Raw genomic sequence first — 26,144 nt, 5'->3', positions numbered from 1 at the left:
TGAGCCAATATCATGCCATTGCACTCCAGCCTGGTCAACAGAGCGAGACTCCATCTCAAAAAAACGGAAAATACTGGGTTCTTGTCACATGACCAGGAAAGATTAGGCTCGCAGACACATAGAAGGGTGAGGAGTAAAATTAATGAATGAAAAGGAAAAACAACACAGCAAAGTGAGATGAGGTCCTCCTAACAGGCTGTTCACCTCACTAATTTGATCCCAGGTCTTCACATAGAAACAGGAGAGGCCAGGCTCCTCCTCCCTGCAAATGGCATAGACTTCACAAGTCTTCACCCTGTCTTCCCAGTATGCAGGTCAGTTGGAGATTCTCCTGGAACCTTTTGTTACTTGCCTGTCTCATTCTCCCCTCTAAAGAAGTGCATCTAAGTGCCATTAGAATAAGGATAAGGATAAGGATGAAGACCGATTTTAACTGCCTCCTGCTGACGGGGCACTGTTTTGGAAAAACAGCAGTCAGATCTTCCTAGAGGCCTATCTACGGGTTCCCAGCAAAAGTGGCCGTTGTCCGAGGCTCCTAGTTGGATGACCATTTGGAGCTTGATGGCCCAGGCAGGGCTATGTTCTGACATATTCCTGTGTCCATGCAGTGGATGAGGTTGTGATTTGTGGTCCACAAGCCTAAGGTGATGGAGAGACCAGATTGCTGCTGCAGGTTCAGGGTTATTTCCCAGCTTCCAGGATGTCCTGGCGTCTTAGCTGTGCATCTCCCAGGACCTGGAGATCACAGAGGAACGGAGGCTGTGACAAAGTCACCAGGGGCTCCTGAGGTGGAGGACGTGGAACAGCAGAGACAGATCCCACCCACCCCCTTTTTTTTCTGTGAGACAGAATCTTGCTCTGTCGCCAGGGCTGGAGTACAGTGGCGCAATCTCGGCTCACTGCAACCTCCACTTGCTGGGATCAAGCGATTCTTCTGTCTCAGCCTCTTGAGTAGCTGGGACTATAGGTGTGCGCCACCACACCCAGCTAATTTTTGTGTCTTTATTAGAGATGGGGTTTCTCCATGTAGGCCAGGCTGGTCTTGAACTCTACCTCAGATGATCCACCCACCTCAGCCTCCTAAAGTGCTAGGATTACAGGCATGAGCCACGGTGCCTGGCCTGATTTCTTCTTTCAACCATGGGTTGCTTAGATTTGTGTTTAGTTTGTAAATATTTAAATCCTGTCTGGTTTTTTTTGGAAACCTGATTATTTTATTATAAATATATATAAACAAAAATTTTAAAGACACTGAAAAATGTACAAATATAAAACTATTTAAATTTTTTTCCTTAAAGTTTGTATACAACTATAAAGCAAAACAGATTTTGCCAAATTAAGTACAAACGAAACTTCAAATCAATGAACTTTAGATTAACAGTATTACTTGAAAAGTATGGATGGTATTGTTTTGTTGAAATTAATTTGCTACTCATGAGTGAATACAGTACTTTCTAAAATAATGACATACTTATTTGTGTCACTTTAGTTTCTTTCACATGACCAATTCTCAATAAAGATTTGTGAATTTAATTTTCAGGAAGGTATAATTAATTCGAAATATTTTGGTGTATCAGAAAACCAAAATCTAAAAGTCCCTATCTTTGGCCCACTGCACATTGTATCTATCTAACCTCTGTATAGACTATATGGATAAATATGGATTTCACTCTCCCTATATATAGATATATATCTACTTATATCTGTATCTTATAGGTAAATAAACATATATAGATTATGTATATATTTTAAGTTATTAAACTAATTATACATGCTATAAAACATTCAAACAATGCAGAAACGAATGAAGTAAGAAATGAAAGCCCTTTTGTACAAACATTAAGTTGCTGTAACAAAGGTCAAAACAATAAGGGATTAAAGAAGATAGACTCATTTCTCTTACGTCATAATACACATGGTAGCAGTCTTGGGCTGATCTGGTTGATTGTGCAGTGATGGGCACGGGCTCCTTCTTTGTGGCTCTGCCATTCTCAGTACACGGCTTCCATCTTAGTCTAAGATGGCTGTTTCCATTTACCCTACTGGTTTTTGGTTGTCATGAAGGTGCTTTGTGTGTGTGTGTAGTTAGTTGTTAAATTGGTGTCTTTTTGTGTGGGGGGGAGCAGTCAGTGGATCTGTGGATCTGTTCCACATCTTGCTCTGCCCCAATCCTGTCCTCTGAGATTCTGTCCCCTGTTCTTGATTTATAATTTAATTCCTTTGTGGTTAGATAACACTGTGTTGTATAACTTGAACTCTCTTAAAGTTATTGAGACTTGTGGCCCAGAACACGGTCTTTTGTGGTGGATATTTTTTGTGCATTTAAGAATTCTGTATTTTGGCCAGGTTAAATAACACTGTGTTGTATAGCTTGAACTCTTTTAAATTTATTGAGACTTATGGCCCAAAACATGATCTTTCTTGGTGGATATATTTTGTGCATTTAAGAGTTCTGTATTTTGGCCAGGTGTGGTGGCTCATGCCTGTAATCCCAGCACTTTGGGAGGCCAAGGAGAGTGGATCACTTGAGCCCAGGAGTTCAGGACCAGCCTAGGCAACATGGGTGAGACCCTGTCTCTACAAAAAAATGGGAAAAAAAATTAGCTGGATGTGTTGGTGTGCACCTGTAGTCCCAGCTACTGAGGAGGCTGAGTTTGGAAGGCTGAGATGGGAGGATTGCTTGAGCTCAGGAAGTTGAGGCTCCACTGAGCTGTGATGGTGCCACTGCACTCCAGCCTGAGTGATAGAGTGAGACCCTGTCTCAGGAAAAAAAAAAAAAAAAAAAGCTGGTAGCCTTTGCCTAGTAAGTCCAACATCTGGGCTTTGTCAGGAACGATTGCTGTTTATTGCTATTTTTCATTTTCCCATGCCCATACTTTTGTACTTTTTTGCATGTCTCTTAATTTTTTGGCGAAAACTAGACATTTTTAAATAATAATAATGATGTGGCATCTCAAAATGAGATTTTCCCAAGGTTTGTGGTTGTTTTCTTACCGTTGTTTGGTTGTTTCATGACTTCTTTGAACTAATTTTGTAAAGTCTATATTTTTGTGCATGAGATCATCAAAAACTGTACTCAGTTATGGTGGTTAGTTATGATTAGATTTGGATTTCCTTAAATGCCTGAAGTTAAGGCTTCCAGTCTTTATTATGAGGTTCTGTGTGTTTGTTGACTCACCCCTTCAGTACTCAGCCAAGCGGTTGTCAACTCTGCCTTACCTTTTACTTCCTGCTTACAAAGAACCTCAAGTTCAAAACACAGGTCTCCTGTGTTTTGTGAGCATCGACATATCCTGGGTATGTGCAGTACTGTGCATGCTTATGGCCTTCCATATGCCCATGAATATTTCAGATGTTTTCAGAGTCCCCTTTTTACATATTATTCACCAGCTTTTCCTTTTAAGTTGTTTGGTGTTTTTTTTTTTTTTTTTGCCCCATTCTGTTATTGCCACCTTAAGCAGTTATAGTGTTTTAACAATTGCTTCTGATTGTTTTTGACAAGCACACATAGTGATGGTGGGTGGGTGCAGTGGGGAGTGCGAAGAGGCTGTTTACAGCAAGTGATTTCCAAGTAAGGTCAAGAAAGTCCTTATGGCACCACTGCACTCCAGTCTGGGTTGACAGAGTGAGACCCTGTTGCAAAAAAAAAGTAGGATGCGGGGCAGGCACTGTGGCTCATGCTTATAATCCCAGCACTTTGGGAGGCTCAGATAGGTGGATCACTTGAGCCCAGGAGTTCAAGACCAGCCTGGACAACATAGGGAGATCCCCCTTCCCCCACCGTCTCTACAGAAAAATACAAAAATTAGCTGGGTGGGGTGATGCACGGCTGTGTGTAGTCCCAGCTACTCAGGAAGCTGAGGTGAAAGGATTGCTTAAGTCCTGGAGGTGGGGGCTGTAGTGAGCCATTATAGCACCACTGCACTCCAGCCTGGGCGACAGAATGAGATCTTGTCTCAAAACAAAACAAAACGAAACAAAACAAAACATACATACACACAAAGAGAGAACCCTTTGTGTGAGTTTTTCCAGGGAAGTGCCAGATAAGTCAAATTGTGATGATTTTCTCGGGAACTGGAGTTTGGTTGAGTTCCATCCCTGTTCTGATTCTTCAAGTGGCTTCTTGGATGTCTTTTAAAAAACCCCATCATTGTAGGATGTTTGTTTTTCTCTTCAGTGTGGAGCTAGAGAGAAAGGAGTAGTAATAGCACAAGTTAAAATGCCTGATTTTCCTAACCGAGACTCAGCTGTTTTTTCTTGATTAAATGCCTCTGCCGAGGGTTCTTGCAATCCTTTGGTTAATTTCCAGAGTTCTTAAAAATTTGAGTTGGACAGTTTTTGTCAGCATTCTTGTGCCTTTTATGAAGGAGAGGATGTTTAGAGGTCCTTACTCTGCCATTTTTGCCAATCTCACTCTCAATGATCTTTTCAAAAGATTTAAGTACTAAAAAATATTTTATGTATTTACTAATGGGGCAACCATTTCTGCTGTTCTTCTTTCCTTATATAGATCCATGTTTTAATATGATACAATTTTCCTTCTGCTTAAACGACTTCTTTAATGTTTCTTTTAGTGCAGGTTAGCTTGTGATGAATATTTTCAACTATGTATATCTGAAATTGTCTTTTTTGTGCCTTCTATTTTGAATAAATATTTTGAGTTTTTTTTTGAAATAAGTAATCTTATATTAAAATTCTATGAATTTAAAACATTCATTTTTATAGCCATCTGTGTATAATTTTGATACAGAATAGTTTCATTACTCCATAAAACTCTTATGATACTCCTTATCTTCATACCCTCTGCCCTGCCATACTTTCATGACTCAGAATCACTTGTCTGCTCTCCATTGCTGCTCTTTTTGTTTTTGAGAATGTCATATAAATAGAGTCCTGTAGTATGTAAAGTTTTTTATTTTTTTGAGACCCAGGTTTCAGTCTGTCACCCTGGCTGGAGTGCAGTGGTACAGTCACAGCTCACTGCTGCCTCTACCTTCCAGGCTTAAGTGATCTTCCCACCTCAGCCTCCAGATTAGCTGAGATTACAGGCGTCTGCCACCATGCTGGTCTAATTTTTAAAAACTTTTTATAGAGACGAGGTCTCCCTATGTTGCCCAGGACAGTCTCAAACTCCTGGCTTCAAGCAGTTCTCCCCCCGTGGCCTCCCAAATTGCTGGGATTACACATGTGAACCACCCATATGTAAAGTTTTGAGACTGATTTCTCTCATTCAGTGTTGTATCTTTGAAATTCATCCAGGTTGTTAAAATATGGCAGTTCTTTATTTTGCTTCTGAGTAGTATTCCATTAGATAGATGAATCACAGTTTGTTAAATCCTTTATTTGTTGATGGACATTTCGTTATTTTCAAGCTTTGACTGTCACAAAGCTGATGATAATGTTTGTGCCTTGATGTGTATGTATATATAAATTTGTATTTTTCAGTAGTAAACAGCCAGGAGTGGTATCGCTGGGTCATATTGTTAAGAGTGTGTTTAACTTTCTGTGAATGTTTTACTTTTTGTTAGATTGTCTTCCAGAGTTGTTCTACCATTTTGCATTTCCACCAGCACTGTATGATTCCCCTGCATCCTCAGCAGCACTTGGTATTGTCAATTTTTGTTGATTATTTTAGCCATTCTAACAGGTGTGTAGTAGTATCTCATTGTGGTCTTGACAGAATTACTGTAATAGTTGGTGATGTTGAACATGCTTTCTCATGCTTATTTGCCATCCATATAACTTATTTGGTGAAGTAACTATTGCAAGCCTACCTCTCAAAATGGCCCTAAATGACTTTATGTAGTGATAAAAGTTGTATTGCAATCACAGGTTAAGTAACAGGTAAAGCTTCTGATTTGCTGTTGACATTGTAGCCTTGGGCAGAATCAAAAGTGGCATACATGAAAATAGAAGTAGTACATCACACATCCATATTTCGTATCTCCAAGCCCACGGTTTATTTTGTAAGTTTTATCGAAATGTAATGCATTTGACATTTAAATGAATATTTCTTTGATGAAATTTATGTTTCTGTTTCTACATTTTATTAATCTGTGCTGTGTGGTTTTTCTAAATTCCTTGTAAAAAACTTTCTATGGTGGAAAGGGAAAAAGCAGAATGGACAAATTATTCTAGGCGTTCAGGACTCAGCAATGTCAGGCTTTTTTGTGTATATAGTTTGCAGATGGTTCGGTGATGGTTGAGAGCCTGGGCTCTTTTCCATGACTTACTAAGGTACAGTATAATCTAAACATTCATGAGGGACATTTCTGGAGATTTTTATGAATCTTTGCATTTGCTGCTATCATTATAGAATAATTTCTTAGACATAGTAAAATGTAATTTCACAGAAATTTAAATGCATGCATAATAAGTAGAGCGGTGGTTGCCAAACTTTGGCTTACATCTGAACCACTCGAAGGGGGTTTATAAGCACAGATTGCTGGACCTTATCCTCAGAGTTTCTCATTCAATAGTTTTGTGAGGGACCCAAGAATTTGAATTTCTAACAAATTTTCAGGAGATGCTGATGTTTCTGGTCTCAGGACCATGATACAGTTGTAGTTGAGTACGACTACTTGAGTACAGATGTAGTTGCTGGGGCATCAGCTTGGTTGACGTCCTTGCCATGTCTTGTATGTGTGTGTGCGTCTGTGTATATATGCTCTGCACAGTTACAGTTTAGCACAAACAGCTTTGCATTTAGGGAGGTGTTCAGTAAATGGCTACTTTAGGATTTTGGAGTTAGAGGGCATGCCATTCCCATGAGATTATTATAGGAGAAGAAAAAAGCTCCGCAATGAATCATCTCTATGTCTTTTCTAGTTTTGTTTCTTCAAGTATAATGTGAATGCTCAGGCTAGGGCAGTAGCTTCATTTTTTAAAAACATTTAAATCTTAAATTTCATTGAGCTATATTGAGCTATAACTTACAATAAGATGTACACATTTAAAGTGTACAGCTCAGTGAATTTTGATAAATGTATATATCCATGTGACCACCATCACAGAATTGAGCTACAGATTATCTTTATCACCCATTGTGCCCCTTTGTAGATATTTCTCAATTCCACCCGGATTCCCAGATAACCACTGATCTGCTTCCTGTTACTCTTGTTTTGCCTTTTCTAGAATTTCATATAAATAGATTATATGATATGTACTTTGTGCCTGGTTTCTTGTGCTTAGCATAGTGTTTGTTGATATCATTAGTTTACTTTTTTTCCTGGGCAGTATTCCATTGCAAGGTACATACTTTGGGTGACGATTTAGGAAGTTTATAGTTCTTATTCTTTTGTAATGAGTACTCTAGCTTTGTTTTAAATAGGCATAATAAAGTATAGTACATTATGTACTGGAATTTCATTTCATTTATTCTATTCTAAACTTGTAATTATTTTGATGTAATTATTATTTTCCTAACTCCTTGTTACTTCAGTTTAGCAAATTTTTTAAAAAGTAAAAGTATAAATATATTAAGACTTTTTTGTAGGGGGGCTCTGGAATGTGAAAGAGAAATCCAAACTATAAAGAACATTAAGTTTTTAAAATTATGATTTATTTTGGCTGGGCGCAGTGGCTCACACCTGTAATCCTAGCACTTTGGGAGGCTGAGGCGGGCAGATTGCCTGAGCTCAGGGGTTCCACACCAGCCAGGGCAACACATTGAAACCCCATCTTTACTAAAATACAAAAAAATAGCCAGGCTTGGCGGCGTGGGCCTGTAGTCCCAGCTACTCGGGAGGCTGAGGCAGGAGAATTGCTTGAACCCAGAAGGCAGAGGTTGCAGTGAGCTGAGATCACACCACTGCACTCTAGCCTAGGCGACAGCGAGACTCTGTCTCCAAAATAAATGAATAAATAAATAAATAAATAACATAAAATAAAATTATGGTTTATTTTACCGAATAGCAGAAAATAAAATCTACTTGGTCTTCTTTCAGTTGTTAATTGCTTTTTTTAAAAAAAATTTTGCCTGAACTGTGAATGAGTCTGAACATACAAGCAAATTGTCTTTTTACTGTCTCTTTAGCATTTTATCTCTGAGCTGACCTAAGCAGCTGACCTAATCCCCCCTCCAAAAAAAAAACATTTTTTTTTTTTAGTGAAACTAATGAGAATTATTTATTTTGACAGGCCTTTGGAAATGCAAAGACAGCTCATAATAACAATTCAAGTCGTTTTGGGAAGTTTATTCAAGTAAATTACCAGGAAACAGGCACTGTACTTGGGTAAGTACTGCTACTTAGCAGGCGTAGGCTTTGGAGCATGTTTTAATTTTTGTCTTTACCCTTTTATAAACTATGTATTGTTCATTCCCAGACGTTGGTGTCAGCATTAAAATTCTTCCCTGTCAACTTTTTTTAGTTTTGGAAAAGTTAAAACCTCAGAAAAATTTTAACACTAATGTAACAGTCACACATACTCTTAACCTAGATTTAATTGTTGTCAATGTGTTGCATTTGCTTTCTGTATATTATGCACACATTTATTCTTTTAAAAAATTGTTTTCAAGGCCAGGCACGATGGCTCATGCCTGTAATCCTAGCACTTTGGGAGGCTGAGGTGGGTGGATCACCTGAGGTCAGGAGTTTGAGACCAGCCTGACCAACATGTAGTGAAACCCCATCTCCACTAAAAAATACAAAAATCAGCCAGGCACGGTGGCACAAACCTATAGTCCCAGCTACTTAGGAAACTGAGACAGGAGAATCTCTCGAACCTGGGAGGTGGAGGTTGCAGTGAGCCGAGATTGTGCCACTTTACTCCAGTCTGGGTGACAGAACGAGACTCTGTCTCTCAAAAAAAATAAAAAAATAAAAAATTGTTTTCAAGTAAGTTGGTATTTTCTAATCTACATTTTTGTATATAACCATATTATTATATTCAAGAAATTTAATTTTGTTACAATATTGTTTCTTATTATATAATCTATGTTCAGAGTCCTCTGGTTGTGTGAGCAATATTCTTCATAGTTTTTTTTTTTTTTTAAATAGACCTTATTTTTTACAGCAGTGGTGGCTTCACAGCAAAAATAAGTGGAAAAGTACAGCAAATGCCCATATATCCCTTTAAACTCCCCCTACCACCACCCTTATCTGTGGTTTCAGTTTATGCAGTTTCAGTTACCCAAAGATAGTTGAGTATAGTACAGTAAGATGTTTTCCGACAGAGACCACATGCACATAAATTTTATTACAGTGTATTGTTATAATTGTTTTATTATTTATTGTTTATTTTTTTGAGAAGGGTCTCACTCAGTCGCCCAGGCTGGAGTGCAGTGGTGCAATCTCGGCTCACTACAGCCTCTTCCTCCCGGGTTCAAGTGATTCTCCTGCCTCAGCCTCTAGAGTAGCTGGGACTACAGGCGTGTACCACTATACCCAGCTAATTTTTGTATTTTTTGGTAGAGATGGTGTTTCACTGTGTTGGCCAGGCTAATCTTGGACTTCAGGCATGAGCCACTGTGCCCAGCCTAGTTGTTCTATTTTATTATTAGTTATTGTTAATCTCTTACTGCAGTGGTCCCCAACCTTTTTGGTGCCAGGGACTGGTTTCGTCAAAGACAATTTTTCCACAGACTGGGAGATGGAGGAATGGTTTTGGAATGATTCAAGCTTGTTACATATATCATTAAATTCTCATAAGGAGTGTGCAGCCTAGATCCCTCGCATGTGCGATTCACAATAGGGTTTACATTCCTATGACAATGTAATGCTGCCGCTGATCCGACAGGAGGTGGAGCTCAGCTTTGCTCAGTTGCTGGCCGCTCACCTCCTGCTGCGTAGCCCGGTTCCTAACAGGCAATGGACTGCTACGAGTCCATGCCCTGGGAGTTGGGGCCCCCTGTCTTCTGTGCCTAATTTACAAATTAAACTTTGTCATAGGTATGTATGTATAGGAAAAAAAGACACAGGCCAGGCACCCCTATAATTTCACCACTTTGGGAGGCTGAGGCATGCAAATCATTTGAGGTCAGGAGTTGGAGACTCACCTGGCCAACATGATAAAAGCCCATCTCTACTAAAAATACAAAAATTAGCCAGGTGTGGTGGCACGTGCCTGTGGACCCAGCTGTTCAGGAGGCTGAGGTGGAAGAATCACTTGAACCCAGGAGGCAGAGTTTGCAGTGAGCTGTGATCGTCTGGGAGACAGAGCAAGACTCCTTCTCCAAAAAAACAAAATTCAAGGAAAAAAACCATATATATGTATATGTAGTATATAGATATGTATTATGTAGAATGGAATATATATGTGGGTTTGGTATTATTTGTGGTTGGCATCTTGGAATGTATCCCCCATGGATAAAGTGGAAGGGGGCTACTATAGTTGAAAAAGAGAGCCTTTGTAGTTTAAACAAACCTGAGTTAAAAGTTATGCTTTTTACTAGCTGTGTGATCTTAATATCTTTCAGCATCAGTTTCTATACTTGTAAAATAGGGGCAGTAATATTTGCCACACAAGGTGGTTGTGAGGATTTAACATATTAGTTCATGTTAATTTCCTTTCTCTCATTTTAGACAGGTAAGAGCCTGTTTTGGTAATTTAGACTGAAAGTGGCAATGGTAATTCAGAAAAAGAAATAAATTTTAATTATTGGTGGTGGTAGTGGCAATGGATTTTCAAAGAACCCACATTTGAGCTTTATTTTAATGAAGGAATGCAATTTACTGGACAGAGACTGGGAATAGACTAGGGAATTGGAAGTGGGAGGAAGAAAGTGAGCAGTGCAGTCAGGAGTGAATGGAATCTTTGGGGGATTCTGTGTGTGTGAGTGACTGAAGTATATAGCATGTGGTGGGAGGGAACTGGGAGAAATACAGCTTAAGAGTCAGATTCTGGCCTCTAAGAGGTTTGTCCTAATAATTTGGATTCAGTAATCTAAAGCTTTTACATTTCAGATTCTAGAACCCCTTTCCAGTGAGATCTTAGCTGATTGCACCCATTTGGGTAAGAAGTTTTAAAGACTTGGAGGGCACAGTCTGGATAAAGAGAAAAAAATATTAGACATACAATTGATGTTTAATTCCTCATTACTTTCAGGATAAAGTTCATTCTCCTGGCATATAGTATATTAGCTCTTGATTGTAGTCCGTCCGCCTATCTCATTCTCTAGTCATACGTAACTTGGGTCATACACCACACAGTGATGTTTCAGTAGATGATGGACCTCATATACTATGGTAGTCATATGAGATTTTAATACCCTATTTTTACTGTACTTTTTCTATGTTTAAATACACAAATACTTACATTGTGTTACAGTTGCCTATAGTATTCAGTGCAGTAACATGCTGTATAGCTATGTAACCTAGGAGCAACAGGCTATAACATAAGGCCTAAGTGTGCAGTAGGCTATACTATCAGGTTTGTGTAAGTGCACTCTATGATGTTGACAAACAACAAAATTGTCTAATGATGCATTTCTCAGAATGTACCTCTGTAGTTAAGTGATACGTAACTAATTGTTTTCCCTGAAGTTGGTATGTGTACCCTCCTTCCTTTATAACTTTACATAAAGGCAGTTCTCCTTTCCTTCTGGTTAATCCTTCAGATTTTGAATTCATTCACCCAGTCACTCTTTCACCAGATATATGTAATGAAAGTTTACTCTGTGCTGTGTACTCAGTATCCATGGGAATTCTTCTTTACATACTTTTTCCTTCTCGGATTGAATCTCAGGTGTCTCTCTTTGTGTATGCATAATATCCTGGTCATTGCTCTACAATAAGCCCTATCAACTCAGTATGATAGCTGCTAGATTACCTCCTTTCTCTGCTAATTTGTAAGTCATTTGAGAACAGGTAGTAGATCACTTATTTCCATATTCCTTGTGCTTGATATAGTGCCCAATAAATAACTATTTATAGAGTAAATAATTATATAATAAATTGATTTTAGGCTGTGACAATAGCATAAATATATAAAAAGAAACTATGTATCTCTTTGAGCCTTATGTAGTAATCTGTCCAAAGTATGTCTGGAAGAATGTGTAGTGGTGTAGTAGCCTAGAAATAATGTAGAGTCTGTCTTCAGGGATCTTGTGTACTATGTTTTAAACTTCTTTTTTTTTTTTTTGAGACGGAGTTTTGCTCTTGTTGCCCAGGCTGGAGTGCAGTGGCGCGATCTTGGCTCACCGCAACCTCTGCCTCCCGGGTTCAAGTGATTCTTCTGCCTTAGCCTTCTGAGTAGCTGGAATTACAGGCGTGCGCCACCATGCCTGGCTAATTTTGTATTTTTAGTGGTGATGGGGTTTCTCCATGTTGGTCAGGCTGGTCTCGGACTCCCGACCTCAGGTGATCCACCCGCCTCGGCCTCCCAAAGTGCTGGGATTACAGGCGTGAGCCACTGCGCCCGGCCTGGTTTAAACTTCTTATTTTATTTTGCTTTACTGAAAGAAAAAAGACTCATGACCATATGAATTTAACATGGATAGCACTAACAGTACCCATACCACAATTATAATAGTATGTATTTATATATATATATATATATATTTTTTTTTTTTTTTTTTTTTGAGACAGATTCTCATTCTGTCACCCAGGCTGGAGTGCAGTGGTGTGATCTTGGTTCACTGCAACTTCCGCCTCCCAGGCTCAAACAATTCTTCTGCCTCAGCCTCCCGAGTAACTGGGATTACAGGTGCCTGCCACCATGCCTGGCTAATTTTTGTATTTTATTAGAGATGGGGTTTCACCATATCAGCCAGGCTGGTCTTGAACTCCTGACCTCAGGTGATCCTCTCTTCTCGACCTCCCAAAGTGCTGAGATTACAGGTGTGAGCCACCTCGCCCGGCCAATGGTGCATATTTTGAAATGATCTGGATAGTATTCTTTATACTTTTACACTGTCTCCAAATATTTTTCTACCTTACATTAAACTTTATTATTTATATCAACCAATTTAATTTTTCTTGTAGTGCCTATGTTGAAAAATATCTACTGGAGAAGTCCAGACTCGTTTATCAAGAGCATAATGAACGGTACGTATTTTTATTTGTGTAATTAGATGAAGTTAATTAACATTTGTATCATGCAGATTGACTTTTAAGGTCTTTGTGTATTATGACCCTTAATTCAGTTTATGTCATGCATAGCTTTATGCATAATTGCTATTTCTGTCATGGGCAGAACTTTGCAGTTTTTCAGAGGCTGCTAGGAGGAGATCTTTATTTGGTATATAGAACTATTGCAAACTGTCAGAACAAGTAAGCAGTTTCTCAGTTGTTCCTCATTCCTCTTGGTGAGCAATGTGCCTTGGGACTTTGCTCCCATTTCCTTAGTGTTCTTTTTCTAACTTGAGAAAAAAAATTTTCAATAAAGCTCTTAATTCCATTGTATTACTTGAGGTATACAGGTCTTTAGAGATGATATATGTGGTATCCTTCAGATGGAGAAATAAGATAAAGAAGTAAATTAATGATTTGTTTCATGCTACAGTGAGATTTGGTTAAGAGAGGGTTTGACTTACATTCAAATATTGGGTATGCCTTGGGCATCTCACTTAACTTTTCTGCTTCTTGGTTATTTATTCCCGTTTTACAGATAGAAAACTATTAGTAACTTTTTCTAACACATTTTAATGATAATGAAATAAGGGGATATAACTCTCATTTCCTTGGTTTTGGAGAATGAATGAGAGGTGAAATCCAGTTTTTACAAACCAGTTCTCTAGAAGAGTTTGTGAAGGATTGGGTTAATTCTTTAAACGTTTGGTAGAATTCACCAGCAAAGCCATCTGGTTCTGACTTTTATTTGTGTGAAATTTTGATTATTAATTGAAACATTTTAGTTATTGTAGATCTGTTCAGACTTTTTGTTTCATCTGTGGTCAGATTTGGTAGTTTTTCTCTTTCTAGGAATTTGTCCATTTCATCTAGGTTATCTAATTTGTTGTCAAAACTTGTTTTATAGTATCCGTTACAATCTTTTTTGTTTATGTAAGATTGGTAGTAATGTTCCGCTTTCATTCATTCCTGAATTTGATTCTCTCTCTGCTTCTTTCTGTGTCTGTCTCATCAGTTTAGGTAAAAGTTTAATTTTGAAGATCTTTTCAAAGAACCAATCTTTAGTTTCATTGATGCTCTCTATTTTTTTTCCTATTTCGTATTTCATTGATTTCTGCTCTGATGCTTATTATTTCCTTCCTTCTGCTTGCTTTGGGTTTAGTTTGCTTTTTTTTCTAGTTTCTTAAGGTGGATTGGTTAGGTTATAGATTTGAGATCTTTTTTATATGGGTTTACAGGTATAAAGCCCCTTAAGCACTGCTTCAGCTGTTTTCCATGTATTGGTGTAGTGTTTTGTTTTTGTGCATCTTGGAGTATTTTATAATTTTGCTTGTGACTTCTTTAACCCACTGGTTATTTAGGAATGTGTTGTCAAATTTCCATGTATTTGTATTTTGGAAATGTGATTTTTTTTTTTTTTTTTTTGAGACGGAGTCTTGCTCTGAGGCACGGGCTGGAGTGCAGTGGAGCGATATCGGCTCACTGCAAGCTCTGCCTCCTGGGTTCACACCATTCTCCTGCCTCAGCCTCCCAAGTAGCTAGGACTACAGGCGCCTGCCATCACGCCCGGCTAATTTTTTGTATTTTTAGTAGAGGCGGGGTTTCACCATGTTATCCAGGATGGTCTCGATCTCCTGACCTTGTGATCCACCTGCCTTGGCCTCCCAAAGTGTTGGGATTACAGGTGTGAGCCACCATGCCCGGCCATGGAAATGTGATTTCTTATTTCACTGCAAAGTGTTTGGAGTAGTTGTATGATTTCAATCTCCTTAAATTATTGAGACTTGTTTTGTAGTAGACTACACATGGTCTACCCTGGAGGATACTCCATGTGGACTTGAAAAAATATATCCTCCTTATGTTGACTGGAGTGTTCTATAAACATGTGTTAGGTCTAATTGGTATATAGTAATTTTGAAGTCCTCTTTTTCTTGTTCATCTTCTGTCTAGTTGCTTTCTTCATTATTGAAAGTGGAGTATTACAGTCTCTCAGTATTATTGTTGAATTGTGTGCTTCTTCTCTTAGTTCTGTCAAGTTCTTTTTGTGGCTGGGTGCACTGGCTGACTCCTGTAACCCCAGCACTTTGGGAGACCAAGGCAGGCAGATCATTTGAGATGAGGAGTTTTAGACCAGCCTGGCTAACATGGTGAAACTAAAAGTATAGAAACTATCCAGGTGTGGTTGCGTGCGCCTGTATTTCCAGCTACTTGGGAGGCTGAGTCAGGAGAATCGCCTGAACCTGGAAGGTGGAGGTTGCAGTGAGCTGAGGTCTCGCCACTGCACTCCAGTCTGGGTGACAGTGTGAAACTCCATCTCAAAAAAAAAGTTCTTTTAGCTCAATGTTTTTTTGGGCTCTGTTCTTAGACACACATATATATATTTTAAATTGTTATGTCTTCTTGATGGATTGGCCCTTTTGTCATTATAAGATGGCCTTCTTTGTCCCTAGGAACAAGTTTGGTCTTTATTTTTCCTGGTATTAGTAATAATTAGTAATTATTGTTTTATCTGGTATTCTCTAGCTTGCTTTTGGATATTGCTTGCATGGTATCTTTTTTTCCCATCTTTTTATTTTTAACCTATTTGTGTCTTTGAGTCTAAAGCTTGTCTCTTGTAAACAGTATGCAGTTGGGCCATACATTTTCCTTTTATCCATTCTGCCATTTATCTACCTTTAGATTAGAGCATTTAATCTACTTAATGTAATTATTGATAAGGTAGGATTATTAATACCATTTTGCTGTTTGTTCTCCATATGTGTTACGATTTTTTTTTGTTCTTCTGTTCTTCTATTCCTGCCTTCTTCTGCATTAAATAAATGTTTTCTAGTGTACCATTTTAATTTCATTGGCATTTCTTTTTATTATTTTTTATATTCTTATTGGTTACCTTGGGCATTGTAGTTAAAATCTTATAACAATGTAGTTTGGAATAATGACAACTTAATTTTGATAGTACACAACAAACTTTGCTTATATGTAGCTCTATTCCTTTCTCGCTCCTTTGTCCTGTAATTGTTATGCAAATTACTTCTTTATGTGGTACATCCGTCAACACATTTATAATTACTGCTTTATGTAATTTTTCAAGTTTAATAGGAAAAAAATGTTATACATAAAAAATAGGCCAGGTGCAGTGGCTCCTGCCTGTAATCCCAGCACTTTGGGGAAGCCAAGGTGGGCAGATCACTTGAGGCCAGGAGTTCGAGACCAGCCTAGACAACATGGCAAAACCTTATCTCTACAAAAATTAGCTGGGTGTGGTGGTGCACGCCTGTAGTCCCAGCTACTTAGGAGGCTGAGGTGAGAGGATCACTTGAAATGAGATAGAGGTTGCAGTGAGTCGAGATCATGCCACTGCACTCCAGCCTGGGCAACAGAGTGAGATCCTGTCAATCAATCAATCAATCAATGAGTTAATTAATTTATACTATCTTTTATATTTACCTATGTAGTTACTTTTACCATTGTTCTTTATTTCTTCGTGTTTAATGGAATCTTGTCTGGTATCCTTTTATTTCAGTCAGAAAAATGAACTACCTGTAGTATTTCTTGTAAGGCCCATCTGTAGCTGTGAAGTCCAACTTTGTTTATCTGGCAGTGTTCTAATTTCTCCTTTATTTTTCCTGGATATATACTTCTTGACTGACAATTTTTTTTTCCTTTCAACATTTTGAATACGTTATCTGTCTGCCATGGTTCCTGATGAGAAATCAGCTGTTAATCTTATATTAGGATTCCTTGATGAGGAATTTCTCTCTTGGTGCTTTCAAAATTCTCTCTTTGTCTTTGCCTTTCAAGAATTTTGGTTTGTCAAAATGTGGATTTCTTTGAGTTTATACTCTCTAGAGTTCATTGAATTTCTTGGATGTGCAGATTAATGTTTTCCATCAAATTTGGAGAGAGATTTTGGCAATTGTTTTTTCAAGTATTCTTTATGTCCCTTTCTTTTTTCTCCTTTTAGAACTCCCAGTATGTATAGGAGCCTTTTTTTCTTTCTTTTTTTTTTTTTGTTTTTTTTGAGACACAGTTTCATTCTTGTCACCCAGGCTGGAGTGCAATGGTGCGATCTCAGCTCACTGCAATCTTCACCTCCCGGGTTCAAGTGATTCTCCTGCCTCAGCCTCCTGAGTAGCTGGGATTACAGGTGTCTGCCACCATGCCCAGCTATTTTTTTTTTTGTAATTTTAGTAGAGACGGGGTTTCACCGTGTTGGCCAGGCTGGCCTCGAACTCCTGACCTCAGGTGATCCACCCACCTCTGCCTCCCAAAGTACTGGGATTATAAGCGTGAGCTGCCTTGAACTCCTGACCTCAGGTGATCCACCCACCTCCACCTCCCAAAGTGCTGGCATTATAGGTGTGAGCCACCATGCCTGCCATAGGAGTCTTTTTAATGGTGTCCCACAGGTCTCTGAGACCTTGTTTATTATTCTCCATTTTTTTTTCTTCTGTTCCTTAGACGAGAGTCAATTGACCTGTCTTCATGTTTGTTGATTTTTTCTTCAAGTTCACTGGTTCTTTCTTCTACCTACTCATATTTGCCGTTGAGCTCCTCTAGATACTTTTTCATTGCAGTTATATTTTTCAACTCCAGAATTCTTTTTTGATTAATTTCTTAAAAGTCCTGTATATTAGTCTCTATTTGGTGAGATAGTGTTCTCATACTTTTCTTTAGTTCATTAAATGTGACTTTCTTTAGTTCATTGAACACATTTAAAATAGCTGATTAAAATCTTGTAAGTCTAATGTCTGGGTTTTTTCAGGGACAGTTATTAATTAATACTTTTTCTACTTTGTATCGGCTATACTGTCTTCTTTGTTTGCATGCCTTATAATTTTTTTGTTGTTGTTGAAAACTGGATTTTTTTTGGCTGGGTGTGGTGACTCACGCCTGTAATTCCAGCACTTTGGGAGGCTAAGATGGCTAGATCACCTGAGCCCTCACGAGTTCGAGACCAGCCTGGGCAACACGGGGAAACTCTGTGTCTACAAAAAATACAAAAAGTAGCCAGGTTTGGTGGTGCACACCTGTGGTCCCAGCTACTAGGGAGGCTGAAGTGGGAGAATCACTTGGGCCTAGGAGGTCAAGGCTGCACTGAATCATGAGCATGCCACTGCACTCCAACCTGGGTGACAGCTATCCTGTCTCAAAACAAAAACGAAACAAAACAAAATTGGACTTTCTTTTTTTTTTTGAGACAGAGTCTCGCCCTGTCACCAGGCTGGAGTGCAGTGGCGTGATCTCGGCTCACTGCAGCCTCCGCCTCCTGGGTTCAAGCGATTCTCCTGCCTCAGCCTCCCAGAGTAGCTGGGACTACAGGCGCAAGTCACCATGCCCAGCTAATTTTTGTATTTTTAGTAGAGACGGGGTTTCACCATGTTGGCCAGGATGATCTTGATCTCTTGACCTCGTGATCCGCCCACCTTGGCCTCCCAAAGTGCTGGGATTACAGGCATGAGCTACCACGCCTGGCTGAGAAATTTGATCTTTAAAATAATACAATGTGGCCACTCTGGAAAGGAGTACTCTCCTTCCCAGGGTTTGATTGTTGTTTTTATTCCTACTGTTTGATTGTTTTGTGACTTTTCTGAGCTAATTTTTATAAAGTTGATTTTTTTTTTTTGAGTGTGGCTATTGAAGTGTCTGCTTATTTAACTTAGATGTCAGGTAATAACTGGACAGAGATTTATTTAAATGCTTGGAAACAATAAGTAAGTCTCTCACTCTTTGCCACAGGGCTCTCTATGTATATTGTTCCATGCCTTCAACACTCAGCTAGGTATTTCAAAAATCTACCTTAGCCTTTATTTTCTGCTTGTGCAGGGTTTCAAAGTTAACCAGAGGTGAGAGTTTATATTTCATCTGTTTTTTTTTCTGAGAGCACATACAACCTTGGGCATGTCCACAGCGTTATGCATGCATATGGCCTTCTAGATTCCCAGGAAATTTATTGGAGGTTTTCAAAGCCAGCTTTTCCTTTTAAGTTTCTTGGTTAGCCTATTGTTTGCCTCAACTTTGATCCACTGCTTTAGGAAGTAGGCTGTTCAGCGATTGCCTCAGTTTCTATGGATCCCTCTGGGGAAAAGATCTTTGCACGATATGAAGTCCAAATCAAATCTTGTAGAGTCAGCCTTGAATATGGCTGCTCACAGAGAACCACCAGACAGTTCAAATAATATTTCTTAGGGAATGAGGCTTTGAACAAGCTCAAACCCTGTTCTGACCTTTCTGGTGGCTGCCAGGCTTCTGATCTCCAAGTTTGCAGGCTGTTGGTTTTCAAGGGGATAGAATAGGGCAAGTTTAAAACACTACAAAGCCATTTTTATTGAGATTTAGCTCTTTTTATTGAGTAAACACTCTCTGGGTTGTTGCAAGCTTTCGATTAGTTTCCACAGTTCTGAAAAGGTTAATTATGACAGATTTGCCAGATTTCTCATTGGTTTTATGGAGAAGAGAATTTTCAGAGGTCCTAACTTTGTTAACTTTGCTGCCTTCATCCCTCTGTTTTGTATTCCACATCCAAAACATCATTCAATTTTTAGGAGTATTTAAATGCTGAATTTATCACATTTATATTAAAAAATGAAGCAAAGCTGATACATTTTACTAATTACTGTTTGCTTCCCCCCTCCCCCTGTTAAATGATAACCATAAGTCACACATTATAAAACTGTACTTCTTTGTTTCCCACAGGAACTATCATGTATTCTATTACCTCCTGGCAGGAGCAAGTGAAGATGAGAGATCAGCATTCCATCTTAAGCAACCAGAGGAATATCATTATCTCAATCAGGTGAGAGTTCATAAAAAGCATTTTGAAGTGTAGGGCCGTATTAAATTTAATGCTTGAAAAATGCCTTTTTTCTAGTACTTTCTTTCTCAAACCTAGGAATGGATATTAGCTAGCATTTTCATATGTGTACTCTACAAATTTAGGTGATGCAGTTCTCAAATTTGAGGATGATTGCCATCCTCATATAAATGTTAAAAGCTCAGATAATATATGTGCTTTTCGTTTTCTGTGAGATTCTTTGGGAAAATAATAATAAGCTGTTTATTGATACTTCTACTCTATTAGAAAAATGCTTTACTTTTACTAAAGTGATTTACTTTTTACAACCCCCAGAATATTAAATGTTACTAATGATTAATTCTTGTCCTTTGCAAGGGATTACTTGAAACCTAATTTGCATGTTTTGAAGTCTCATACACATACGTCTTTGCATACTATGACACTGACTTAGAGTATGACTGTTTTTATAATTTAATGAACAATCTTCTTAAATATTCGGTATGAAGGTCATCAAAGGCAAATGACTTAGAGAATTTGGATCTTTCCTCAAAACTCAAAATTCATCCCTAAACTTCCACATTGAGGAGTAATTCTTACTTTTCATTACATTGACTTTACTAATTTTATTATTTCTCATAATAACAAAAATTTTACAACCAGCACTAATGGAATTAGTAAAACAAACAATAGATCACTTAAATAATAGATTGTCTCCCCTTATTTTTCCATTGTTGGAGGCAAGATGTAATGTCTACGGAAATAAATTCCTTTATGACAGTTAAAAAAATCCTTACGAAGGTTTTGTAAACAAATTGACACTTTGATGATGGTTCAGATAGCAGTATATATTTAGGGTTATGAAAGTTACATCTTTGGCTGAGTGCAGTGGCTCACACCTGTAATCCCAGTACTTTGGTAAGCTGAGGCAGTTGAATCACCTGAGGTCAGGAGTTCGAGACCAGCCTGGCCAACATCGTGAAACCTTGTCTCTGCTAAAAACACAAAAAATTAGCTGGGTATGGTGAGGCACGCCTGTAATCTCAGCTACTTGGGAGGCTGAGGCACAAGAATTGCTTCAACCCGGGAGGCAGAGGTTGCAGTGAGCCAAGATTGTGCCACCGCCCTCCAGCCTGGGCGACAGAGTGAGACTCCGTCTCAAAAAAAAGAAAAAAAGAAAGTTATACCTTTGGCTTTCTCCAAGTTAATACAGTGTGTTGTATTAACTGTTATTTCTTAATTTTGAAACTACATATATTAATATAAACTAATGACTTTGTATTAATATATGGAGAATTCCAAGTTATTTAAAGTATCCATTTCTGATATATTATTAATTTTTATGCATAGAATTAAATAGCTTTTCAAAAATATTTGCTAATTCAGCTTCTGAGTTTTTTCCTCCCCAGTTTAAACTATTTGCATCGTATTTGGGTGATTAAAGATTTTCTTTTTTATAAAGTAATATTCTCTCATAAATGAGCTGATAGTTGTTAGTATTAGAGAAGTCTGGAATTTTGCTATTCTTTCAGATCTTTTTGTAATTAATGACCATAATATATTCCTGTCATAATGTCAGTATTCCTAGGATGTGGGACTCAGTTTATATAAATAACAGTCACTGGAGCCCATGGTATATATGAGTTCGGTAGTATAGTATACAGTCTCCCAGAATGTGAATACTGACTTCATTATTTCTTGTTTTATGCTGCTATATGCAAAATAACTTTTCAGTGGAGAGCAGCAGTACTACTTGCACACCACATCTAAGAGATCATTAGAAAAGTATAATAACCATTACTTCTACCTAACTAATCTGCCTTACTTTCAGATAACAAAGAAACCCCTCAGACAGAGCTGGGATGATTATTGCTATGACTCTGAGCCGGTCAGTACAAGTACCTAAATATTCTGTGTTTCTGTCAAAGGGTACTCACATTGCGCATTTGCATCCATCTGAAGATTTAGAATGCAAATCAGCTGAAATACAAAGAATCCTAGGAAGGAAGATAAATCAATGTTTCATTTCTTTTGAATGATTGATTTATATCTGTATAGTTTGTTGATTTAAAGCCAGTTAATTTACTTCTTTTTGGATATTTTCTGGTCATTAAGACTTAGTCCACATTCAATATTTATTTTGACAAACATTAAATTGATTATGTTCCTGATTCTTCAGCATTGCTGTGGATTTGTATGAACTATAGTTTTTTTCCCCTTTTATTTTTTAAAATTATTTTTTAGTAGTTTCATTACCTACATACTACGAGTAGTAATTATTGTTTATTTCAAAAAATTGCATCCTTTATGTTTTATATGTGAACAGTCTTTACACACAATGAATGCATGTATATTTTTCTTTGATTTTTTTTTCCCAGTAGCCAGAGTCTGTAGCCTTAATAAAATTATCCAAAAATAAGTATTGAAATTCCTGTAAATAAGGTGTTTTTTTTTTATTTTTATTTTTTGAGATAGAGTCTGGCTCTTTTACTGGAGTACAGGACATGATCTTGGCTCCCTGCAACCTCCATCTCCTGGGTTCTAGCGAGTCTCATGCCTCGGCCTCCCAAGTAGCTGGGATTACAGGTGTGTGCCACCATGCCTGGTTGATTTTTCTATTTTTAGTAGAGATGGGGTTTTGCCATATTGGCCAGGCTCGTCTTGAACTCGTGGCCTCAAGTGATCTGCCCACCTTGGCCTCCCAAAGTGCTGGGATTACAGATATGAGCCACTATGCCCAGCCTATTTTATGTTTTAAATTGAGTGATTTAAGGGGATATATGATGTAATATAAAGTGAATAGGTACATTTTGCTTTAATTTTTTAAAAATTGTATTACTATATTTTAAGAAGTATATTTTTAAATTAGAGACAGAGTCTCACTATTTTGTCCAGGCTGGTCTTGAACCTCTGACCTCAAGTGATTCTCTTGCCTTGGCCTGTCAAAGTGCTGGGATTATAGGCATGAGCCACCATGCCCCGCTAAATTTAGCTTTATGTGTTATATTTTATGACAAGTTTGTAACCATAAAAAGAACACAAAACTTTTTTTCTTAAGTTTTCAATTAAGTTACTTGTAAAAAGGCTGAAAACACACACTAATCTTCCTATATCTATTAATTAACTAATGAATTAATTTATTAAATATTCTTTCTGAAAACATTTCTTAGTCCTTGCTTTAAAGAACCACAACTTTGATTCTCACTGCATGTTTATAAACTTTACTGATTGCATAACTAGCTTATTTCACAGGTGAGAATGATCAGTATACATGAATAATAATTTTTTTTTTAGAGAAATTTTGATTGTATTACTATTACATAACCAAGTAATTTTGGAGTTTAGATTTAACATTTTGGGGAAAAAAACACTTGACATATAAATTTATAGATTCTGATACATTTTAACAAAAAATTTAAGTTGTTTTGCCATTCTTAAGAAGCTCCGCCTTTTCCTTTTTCACGTACTACACCAAGTGACCATGCCTCCTTGGAAAGCTGGTAGGGGACTGCAAACACATACTGCAAATAGAAGACTTGATCATCTGTTCTGAGCTTACAGTGAAGTTGCGAACTGATCTGCTACTTTTCAGAGATAGTCTAAGTAATACTTAAGAATTTGGGGGCCGAGAGTAGTGGCTCACGCCTGTAATTCAACACTTCTGGAAGCTGAGGTGGGAGAATTGCTTGAGACTGGGAGTTTGAGACTAGCTTGAGCAACAAGGCGATACCCTATCTCTACAAAAATTTAAGCCAGGTATAGTGATACACGCCTGTAGTTCCAGCTACTCAGGAGGCTGAGGCAGGCAGATTGCTTGAGCCCAGGAGGTTGAGGCTACAGCGAGACAAGATCACACCATTACACTCCAGCCTTGGTGACACAGCAAGACTATTTCAAAAAAAAAAAAAAGGATTTGGGCTCTGAAGCAGAATGACCTAACATAAATATTGGCTGGCTTATTTTCCAGTTTCATTTATTTTAGGGGTTAATAATGGTCTTTAAGTTTTGTGAGTCTTAAAGTTGTGCATGTAAAGAACTTGATAGAGTACATAATCCTTAGTAAGTGCATAGTGAATGTTGTTGCCACCATTGAAGTCATAATTACCCATCTTTCCCTTTAGAAGAACTTTGTAGCCATAATCTCCTCTTCCCTTAATAATACTTTCATCACCATTATCCGTTTATTGTGTTTTAAAATCTATTATAGTTTGAAATTTAATTTCTGATTTTCTTATGTTAATTAATAAAAGCAAGCAGTCTGAGGATCTTTATTCTTTCCTGTTAGCTCTTCCTCATAATATATTTGGGGAAAACTAAACTTTGTTTCCCTGTGAGTTATTAGAACTTATGTGACTAGCATCATAGGTAGAGAGGATTGTTTGAGGACTCTTCTGTTGTACTACATTACTTACGAATTTCGTGGGATTGTATAAATGGTCCCAAGGAGACCTATAGTTAGAAAATTGCTTTTTACAAGGTACCTGTTGTTGCCCTTGTATGGTGATTTAGTTCCATTTAAGGGTTATCCTATTAAATAAGCACAAACAGCAGTGTTGCATGGGAGAGAGCAGAGGATTTGGAAGTACATAGATTTTGGATTGGCCAGCCCTGTTATTTATAAGATTTTTTTTTTTTTAAGCTTTGGAAAGTTATTTAACCTGTGAATCTATTTTCTCTTCTGTAAATGTATATATAAGTATCTCCTTGTGTTTTGAGGTTTTAGTAACTCTCATGATGACTGACATGTAGAAGAATATTTAATAAGTGTTAATTTCCCCTCTTCGAGTGGTAATAATCTATTAAATGTCTTTTTTTTTTTATTATTGTTAACATCTCAGCCTTTGTTTCCTCAATTATAAAATATGGAGAATGAATTAAATACTGGTAATATGTTGGCTGATGTCTGCCATTGTACCTTAAAGCTGATCTGAGGCCGGTTGCGGTGGCTCACGCCTGTAATCCCAGCACTTTGGGAGGCTGAGGTGGGCGGATCACGAGGTCAGGAGATTGAGACCATCCTGGCTAACACGGTGAAACCCTGTCCCTACTAAAAAATACAAAAAATTAGCTGGATGTGGTGGCGGGCGCCTGTAGTCCCAGCTACTTGGGAGGCTGAGGCAGGAGAATGGCCTGAACCCGGGAGGCGGAGCTTGCAGTGAGCCGAGATCGCGCTACTGCACTCCATCCTGGGCGACAGAGCGAGACTCTGTCTCAAAAAAAAAAAAAAAGAAAACCTGATCTGAGTAACTTCAGTGTAAATAGTCAGTCAGCCTCACCAAATTCTTTTATTTATCTGAGCCTTGAATTTTAGGGTCCAACTATTAGGTAGGGTTTTAATGGTCATTGCCATAAGTGATAGTCTCAGGACACTATTGGTTCCACCATGCTGCAAAGGGATTTGACCTGTATTATTCTGTGGAGACAAAGCTCCAACCTTGGTCACTACTACCTTTACAGGAATCCAAACATCTATAAATATGTGGAAGCTCGTTTCCTATGAGGTAGACCTCCTATAGTGCTTTCAGAGATCATGATGCAACTTGGGCAAGATACCCTGAAACCATAATGTTTTCATCTACTCTGTTTTAAGTATTTTTGCAGTATAAAGATTCCTACTGCCAAAACCCATCTGTCAGTTTGTAAGTTTGTGGTCACACCCTTAAACATGTCTTTCTGGCTTTATTCCTTACCCTCTGCCAGTCTAGTATAAGGTCTCTGCATACTCCACAACTTTCTCTGCATGTATTTTTCCGTTTAAAAAGCACTTCACATCTGGCCAGGTGCGGTGGGTCACGCTTGTAATCCCAGCACTTTGGGAAGCGGGTGGATCACTTGAGGTCAGGAGTTCGAGACCAACCTGGCCAACATAGTGAAACCCTGTCCCTACCAAAAAAAAAAAAAAAAAAAAATTAGCAGGGCATGGTGATATGTGCCTGTAGTCCCAGCTACTCAGGAGGCTGAGGTGAGAGAATCACTTGATCCCGGGAGGCAGAGGTTGCAGTGAGCCAAGATTGAACCACTGCACTCCAGCCTGGGTGGACAGAGTGAAACCCTGCCTCAAAAAAATTTTAAAAAAGCACTTAACATCCTCTTTTCTTCTATTCTCTTTTCTTTTTCTTTTCTTTTCTTTTCTTTCTTTCTCTTTCTGTCTGTTTCTCTCTCTCTCTTCTTTTCTTTTCTTTTCTTTCCTTTCTTTCTTTTCTTTCTTTCATGGTGTCTTGCTCTGTCACCCAGGCTGGAGCACAGTGGCACCATATCGGCTCACTGCAACCCCCACCTTCTGGGTTCAAGTGATTCTTCTGCCTCAGCCTCTGAGTAGCTGGGATTACAGGTGCCCGGCA

General features: G+C 38.2%; 1 protein-coding gene across 13 annotated transcripts in view; it reads left to right on the top strand.

Moving 5' to 3' along the window:
• Positions 1 to 26,144, top strand: part of MYO9A (myosin IXA) — a 308,394-nt gene that overhangs the window by 78,978 nt on the left and 203,272 nt on the right. For 8 of the 13 annotated variants that reach the window (XM_063652720.1, XM_054451475.2, XM_054451474.2 and 5 more), the window contains exons 3-6: positions 8,140 to 8,234; positions 12,924 to 12,986; positions 19,707 to 19,806; positions 21,635 to 21,691. In XM_063652720.1, the coding sequence (XP_063508790.1) occupies positions 8,140 to 8,234; positions 12,924 to 12,986; positions 19,707 to 19,806; positions 21,635 to 21,691 (315 nt within the window). The remainder of the gene's footprint in view (positions 1 to 8,139; positions 8,235 to 12,923; positions 12,987 to 19,706; positions 19,807 to 21,634; positions 21,692 to 26,144) is intronic. The other 5 variants (XM_063652726.1, XM_063652723.1, XM_063652724.1 and 2 more) reach the window with 1 other exon arrangement.

The sequence above is a fragment of the Pongo pygmaeus genome, chromosome 16, assembly GCF_028885625.2.
Source record: "Pongo pygmaeus isolate AG05252 chromosome 16, NHGRI_mPonPyg2-v2.0_pri, whole genome shotgun sequence".
Lineage (NCBI taxonomy): Eukaryota > Metazoa > Chordata > Mammalia > Primates > Hominidae > Pongo > Pongo pygmaeus.
Note: the sequence above shows the minus strand (reverse complement) of the source record. Positions and strands in the feature narration are given on the sequence as shown.